Source organism: Uranotaenia lowii, unplaced genomic scaffold (assembly GCF_029784155.1).
Source record: "Uranotaenia lowii strain MFRU-FL unplaced genomic scaffold, ASM2978415v1 HiC_scaffold_678, whole genome shotgun sequence".
Classification (NCBI taxonomy): domain Eukaryota; kingdom Metazoa; phylum Arthropoda; class Insecta; order Diptera; family Culicidae; genus Uranotaenia; species Uranotaenia lowii.
Genome location: NW_026598620.1, coordinates 17,334 through 25,000, shown reverse-complemented (window position 1 = coordinate 25,000; position 7,667 = coordinate 17,334). Strand labels below are relative to the sequence as shown.

Here is a 7,667-nt window from a genome sequence, read left to right as displayed (position 1 = left end):
ACATGTTTGATTTTATAGAACCAGATCATTGGCCTATAAAATGACGACTCGTGGCATTTAAAGAAAGGGTATCAATATGTAACTTGTTTAAACGATATAGGTCTGCAGCTGCAGCAACATGGATTGAAAACATTGTTTAAATTGTTTCTAGAAATTTTAGTTTTGATGCGACTGTCATATCCATCTACAGGACTGGCAGCACTGAACTACAACGCCAGAAGAAGGTATTCTGAACCACCCTGTGGTTTCGTCATTAGCAAAAAAGGGAAGAGAAAAGTTAGACGCAATAAACGTGTCCTAGTTTTTTAAAGTATAATAAAGTTAATTAAATTATACAGTGCTCTCTTTATTCCCTTGCTAACCGATCCGGATTCCGTTGCCCTATCCGTTACAACAAATTGGCGACGAGAATCATCGGATTTACGCTGGATTCCGGAGTTTTCGTGTGGATAACCTCACTTTGGTACGATGAGCCGAGAAAAAGCCAGTACTTCTTCGGTTCCGGCCGTTCCGGCAGCTTTCGTTTTCGAGCCGTTCAATGCTGCCACTTCCAACTTCGACCGGTGGGTCGAGCGTCTTCAAATATCGTTTCGGATTTTCAAAGTCCAGCAGGAAGACCGTCGAGATTATCTCCTGCACTACATGGGCAGTGCTACTTATGATGTCCTATGCAACAAACTGAAAACCGAAGCGACACACACGAAAACATACGAGGAAATTGTGGACATCCTGATGGAACATTACAGTCCACAGCCGCTAGAAATAATGGAGTGTTTCAAGTTCCAGAGCCGCAATCAACAGGAACACGAATCCCTAAGCGATTTCCTCATGGATCTGGAAAAGTTGGCCAGATCATGCAACTTTGAAGCCTACCTGGAAAAGGCCCTCCGCAATCAATTCGTTTATGGAATCCGGAATCGTACAATCAAATCACGATTGCTGGAATGTCGTCAGCTGACGCTCGAGAAAGCGAAGGAAATAGCTTTCAGCATGGAAATGTCTTATCGAGGTACCGATGAGATGCTCGTTTCCCGTCCAAAAACCGAAGTACAACACATCGAACACGGGTACAAGAAGAAGAAGAGGCCTATCCAGTCGCAGGTCCCAATGCAAGCAGAATCAAGCCAGCAAGTTTCCAAATCGGGTGCGCAAGAGAAGGCTTGCTATCGGTGTGGAGAAACAAAACATTTCGCAGACAAATGCAAATACAAGTCTGCCGTGTGTAAATACTGTAAGAAGAAGGGCCACTTGGAGAAAGTTTGCCAAGCCAAGCAGAAAGAACTCAAGCAGAGGAAGGACACACACCATCTCGAAGAACCAAGTACTATCAAAGAGATCTTCCATATCAAAGCGGTTCGAGGTTTGGCTGGTAAGTTTTTGCTGGACCTTTCGATTAATAATAAGAAGCTTACTTTCGAGATTGACACCGGTTCCCCTGTTTCCCTCATAAGTTCCCAAGATAAACATTCTCATTTTAAGCACTGTGTTCTCCATCCCACCGATATGAGGCTGGTAAGTTACTGCGATACTAATGTTCGGTTACTCGGTAAAATTTTTGTAAAAATTAATTCTGATGGTGATGAGCTCACACTGCCTTTGCATGTCGCTGATTCAAACAGACACCCGCTGCTCGGTCGTGATTGGTTGGTGGAACTCAATCTCGATTTCAATCGTGTTTTTAAACCTGGAGTTCATTCTATTTCTTTTTGCACTGGTTTCGAACCATCTACTGTTTCCGCTCTCAAAACGTTGTTAGAGAGATACTCTCGTGTTTTTAATGAGCATGTGGGAAAAATCTCTGGGGTACAAGCATCACTTAACCTTCGTGCAGAGGCAAAGCCCGTTTTCGTAAAAAGCCGACCGGTGGCTTTCGCGGTTCGCGAAGCTGTCGATACCGAGATAGATAAGCTAGTAAATGAAGGCATCTGGGAGAGAGTTGATCACTCAGAGTGGGCAACTCCTGTTGTTCCCGTCAGGAAAGCTGGTGGGAAGGTACGGTTGTGTGGTGATTATAAAATTACTCTGAATCCGAATTTGTTGATAGACGATCACCCACTTCCCACAGCTGATGAATTATTTGCTACTGTTGCAGGGGGGGAGCGATTCTCCAAGATTGATTTGTCGCAGGCTTATTTACAGTTAGAAGTTAAACCAGAGCATAGGCATTTATTAACTCTTAGCACTCATCGTGGGTTGTTTCAGCCGACTAGGCTTATGTACGGCGTGGCATCAGCTCCAGCCATTTTTCAGCGCTTGATGGAGCAAATCCTTCAAGGCATTCCCGGAGTCACAGTCTTCATTGATGACATTCGCGTGACAGGGCCGGACGATAGGACTCACTTACTGAGGCTAGAAGAAGTTTTCAAACGTCTTGATTCCCATAATATGCACGTAAATCGTAGCAAGTGTGATTTTTTCTCTAATAAAATAGAATACTGTGGTTATCTAGTTGATAAGCAAGGCATACATAAAATCAGAAAGAAGATTGATGCCATACAAAATATGCCAGTTCCAAAGAATAAGGAACAAGTTAGATCATTTGTAGGATTAGTTGGATACTACGGACGGTTTTTACCAAATCAAAGCACAATACTTTATCCTTTGAACAATCTTCTTAAGGAGGATGTTCCGTTTTGTTGGTCAAAAGACTGTGAGAAGTCTTTCGCATTAGTTAAGAAGGAAATGCAATCAAATAGATTTTTAGTACACTACAATCCTTCACTGCCGGTGGTGTTGGCCACAGATGCTTCGCCCTACGGAGTAGGAGCGGTTCTTAGTCATCAGTATCCGGATGGTACTGAGCGTCCATTACAATATGCTTCTCAGACTCTCACACGAACACAGCAAAAATATTCACAGATCGACAAAGAGGCTTACGCAATTATTTTCGGTATTAGAAAGTTTCACCAGTACGTGTATGGAAGAAAGTTTATTTTGGTAACGGATAACAAACCAGTCAGCCAAATATTTTCTGAGTCAAAAGGACTACCTGCTATGTCAGCACTTCACATGCAGCATTATGCCGCTTTTCTTCAGGCTTTCGATTACCAAATTCGATATCGTCGTTCTAGTGACCATTGCAATGCCGATGCAATGTCGCGTCTTCCTCTGACCGTTACAGATCCTAAATCGGAAATAGATGAATCGGATGTAGTAGAAGTGAACTCTATTCAAACCCTTCCTTTAACCGTAGACGAGTTAGGTTGCGCTACGATCGCAGATAACAGTGTTAAGGAATTAATACGTGCTCTAAGAACGGGTCAGAGTATTGATGCTAAGTTTAGATTCGGTGTACATCAGGAAGAATTCAGTCTTCAGAAAGACTGCGTGATGCGCGGTTCTCGGGTTTACGTTCCATTTGCTCTCAGAGCTAGAGTCCTTGACGAGCTTCACTCGACTCATTTCGGAATATCGAGAATAAAATCGCTTGCCAGAAGTTATTGCTGGTGGCAAGGTATCGATAGGGATATCGAGGATCTTGTAAAAGATTGTGCATCGTGTCAGGCCAACAAGGCAAATCCACCTAAAGCGGCATACCACTGTTGGGAAACTCCTTCTGAACCATTTCAACGCGTTCATGCGGACTACGCTGGTCCATTCATGGGTTATTATTATCTCGTTCTGATAGATGCCTTTTCAAAATGGCCAGATGTTCACGTTTTGAAAAATATGACTACGGAAACTACGATTCGCGCCTGCAGAGAATTTTTTAGTACTTATGGTATTCCGTCGGTTTTTGTAAGCGATAACGGACCTCAATTCGCTTCGGTCGACTTTGCTAAGTTTATAAAACTTAACGGTATAGTACACAAATTCAGTGCGCCTTATCACCCGGCAACGAATGGGCAGGCCGAACGTTTTATACAAACTATGAAATGTAAAATGAAAGCTAGTGTTAGTAATCGTTCCGAGATCAATGCAGAACTGTGTAACATTCTTGTTACTTATCGTAAAAGTGTTCACCCTACTACAGGATATTCACCTTCTATGATAGTTTTCGGGCGACAAATTCGTTCACGACTTGATTTAATGATCCCTTCAAATGACCCCAAAGCGAGTGAAATTCAGGGTAAGATTCGCGAGTTTACCGTAGGTTCCAGAGTTTCAGCTCGAGAGTATCTCCATGAGAACAAATGGGAGTTCGGATATATTAAAGAACGTATAGGTAAATTACATTATTCGGTTTATTTAGACGATGGTCGTGTTTGGAGGCGCCATATTGACCAACTGCGTAGCGTTGGTGATGGGCTACCGAGTTCTTCAACATTGGAAACTTTTTCGCGCGGAGATGATTCACTATGTCGGTATGACGACCACGCTGCCGCAGTACCTTCCAACTCAAAAGCACAGTTCATCCCTTCCGTTCCTTCCGCAAATCCTAATCCAGTCCTAACTGACCCTACTCCTAAAAAACCCTTAGCAGGTGCCGCTGTGCCAATTTCGAAAGCGAGCACCAGTGTTGCTAGTTCCGCGGGTTCAGCAGGCTTACCACCAGACCAAGGATTGCGGCGATCTTCAAGGACGATTCAACCCCCTCGGAAACTAGACCTGTAGCTGTTGAAGAACACTTTCCGGGGGAAGAGCTGTCATATCCATCTACAGGACTGGCAGCACTGAACTACAACGCCAGAAGAAGGTATTCTGAACCACCCTGTGGTTTCGTCATTAGCAAAAAAGGGAAGAGAAAAGTTAGACGCAATAAACGTGTCCTAGTTTTTTAAAGTATAATAAAGTTAATTAAATTATACAGTGCTCTCTTTATTCCCTTGCTAACCGATCCGGATTCCGTTGCCCTATCCGTTACAACAGCGACATTATTGATTTAAACACAAAACCTATCATACCTACACTGTCTTAATTTTTTTTCTGCTCAATGTTATTCTTCGAAGTCAGCTATCAAGAAAGACAACGTATTTTTTTTCACCATATCGAAATTCTGTTTCTCATACTCATTCCGTTGATTAGTATCTTAAGAACGGGCTATCAAAACGCTTACGGCAAAATGGCTCACAAAATGGTTGATGAATGTTATGATTGGAAGTATCGCTGAGCTGCTTTGCATTTGCTTCTTGTGCATAAGAGCAGAGAAAACGGGGCGAATCTAAATTTGCTTGATTCCAAAGAAACACACACCTTGTTTATCTTTCGATCCTTTCAATGGCTTTCAATTTGGGTGTTTTGGCTTTTCCATCACCAACGAGCGTTAAAATGTTCTTCCCTAGCCAAAGGAGGAAAAAAATCTTTCAATTAGAACCGCTAATATGCCGTAATGATATGTTTAATTCATTAACCTTATTAGAAGGATGAAAAACAAACAGTGGATCTGTTTGAGTTTATTTCGCACATTGGGAGCAGACTTGTAAACCATCGACATTTTCTCTGACAGTCGCACAGCCTGCTTTTATCAGTATCATTGTTCGTGCCATCAAACGAATGCGACCGAAGACTTGCCGAACAGTCGACTACCATCAAACGAAACGACATTCATTCTTCTTCGTGTGATTGTCGAACGAAATTTCGTGTCTTGGTACACGAGAGGGATAATTTGATGGTCAAACGACCATCATTCCCGACCAGTTTACGACATCGCCTATCTCTTTCACGCAACAGAACTTACAGACTCAATAAGCAAATGCAATCTTTTCTATTCACTCCCTCCTGTTGAAAAAAAATTCGTCACTCTGCAGCGCCGGGTGATGTTTTTATGTGTTGGTCGAACAATGTGGAATGATTATCTCGATTATCTACGCAAGAGGGATGACAGTCAAACGACTAACCACAAAAAAGATCAAAATTTCGTTTGACATTTTTTTGCTCTCCGATAAAACGATTGCGCTCTCCACGATTGTCACGAACGATGTGTGGTGGTTGTCTCCGGAAAAATTCAAACGATGGTGACCACTTACAAGCCTGATTGGGAGTGAAATCGATGCCTCCAGAATTCCTGAGAAATTAATACTTTTTTTTTAAAAACAGTGAGACAATACCAAAAACAATAAGTCTAAATCTTAAATCCTAGTTTAGTGTGAGACTCGCTAATTTCGATTTTTAACATATCTCAATTTTCAATATGTGTCTTGAATTTAAATCTTGAATCTGAATCTTGCTCCGGATGTCAATTATTATATAACTTGAAACATCTAATAAAACTTCTCATAAATGATGATTGTACCAAGAACAGAAATAGTATCCTGACGACAAAGTTATTGATTTTAGAATGATTAAATGTTCAGGATGGTTTATTCACATTAAAAAATCTATCTGTTACATAAATTTGATCAGGATTATCTTAGGTAAAGAGCACTCATAGGGTTTATTGTAAAAAAAGATTGCTCCTGCTCCTGATTTCACCCCACGCTATAAAATTGGTTCAGGTTTTCCTCATTTCGGGTAAATGTTAAAAGCGATTTTCCTCCAAAATTGATCGAAATCACACGGGTTCCTTAGTCTGACTCTGGAAACAAAAAACTGTTATTGCTGTTTGTTTGTCTTTTTAATAAAAAAAACATTGGTCGATTGAAATGTGAGCAGTTGGTTGAATGTTTTTTCTCATCGTGCCACAAGTAAGAGTTCCGGAACGGTATGCTAGAATCGCTTTTCAGCAAAAATTCATCTAATTTGAAAATCTACAGCGAGTTGCATCACCCACACCCTATATAGCAGATGATTTACAAGCCAAATGGAGTAGATGATATTGATTGGGTTTATTCGCCCGTCGGCATGGCATTTTGGGTGTTCTTAGAACCAGACATCACGCTGATCTACCGCACACCCACTCATTTTTTTTCATTCCCAGCTTCACGGTCGCGTTTCGGGAGAAAATAAAATGAAGAAAAGGTAGGTAATAGTATACCACGATTTAGATCTTTTAACATGTTAAAATTTCGATTAGGGCGTTTTGTTATAGAACATCTATCAAATGGCAGAAAAAAATTTGTATATAGCTTATTATTTTTAAAAATATCAATAGATGATTTTGAATATATGACATGACAAAAATGGTTAAACAAAAATGTGCGTTGGTCGATGTTTTAAATAAACAAAAAAAAATCGAATTACCTGAACCTAGTCAATCGTGACCCAATTGACCATATTTTTGACATTTTTACTTGTTGTTCATAATCGAATCAACTTTTTTTTCCAATACCTGTAGCCACAATGATTTTTTATAAAAAAAATCATTTTTTTTCTTATTTTATAATAACTTTGGAAATAAATCGGCAAGCTGAAGGTTCACCGTGTTCCTCTATTGGGACAAGTTCTTCGCTTAGCTGCTAAGATTCGCATCAAACATGATTTTGATCTGACTTAACAAAAGAAGCCCCGAGTAGATACACACATACGAGTGGTACGGAAAAGCATGTACGACGGAAGAGTGTACTTTATTCACTTTTGCTTTTCCTCGGGAAGATCTCCACTCCACCCCATAAATTCGTTCAGGGGGCTTCGCTTCTCGGTTGTTAGGCTGGCTGATCTGGTGAGATAACATTTTGGTCTTTTTCATGGGACATTTTTTGATGCGCCACTAGAGCAGCTTGGTGCAGACATAATCTCATTCAATACGAGATAAGCTGTTGGGTATACGGTATACCTCGAGGACTTACCGAAATACCAATAGATGTTGCATTAGGTGGGCTGATTTTACACGGATAAAAAGGAATTAGGGG

The 7,667-nt window shown here is 40.9% G+C and overlaps 1 protein-coding gene across 1 annotated transcript; it reads left to right on the top strand.

Annotated features, from left to right (window-relative positions):
• Nucleotides 1-244: 244 nt before the first annotated feature.
• Nucleotides 245-4,745, top strand: LOC129760603 (uncharacterized protein K02A2.6-like). Its single transcript, XM_055758263.1, has one exon. The coding sequence runs from the start codon at nt 469-471 to the stop codon at nt 4,552-4,554; it is 4,086 nt and encodes a 1,361-aa protein (XP_055614238.1). The 5' UTR covers nt 245-468; the 3' UTR covers nt 4,555-4,745.
• Nucleotides 4,746-7,667: the final 2,922 nt, after the last annotated feature.

Coding starts and splice junctions, on each gene's coding strand:
- LOC129760603 (XM_055758263.1), top strand. CDS start 469: ATGAGCCGAGAAAAAGCCAGTACTTCTTCGGTTCCGGCCGTTCCGGCA.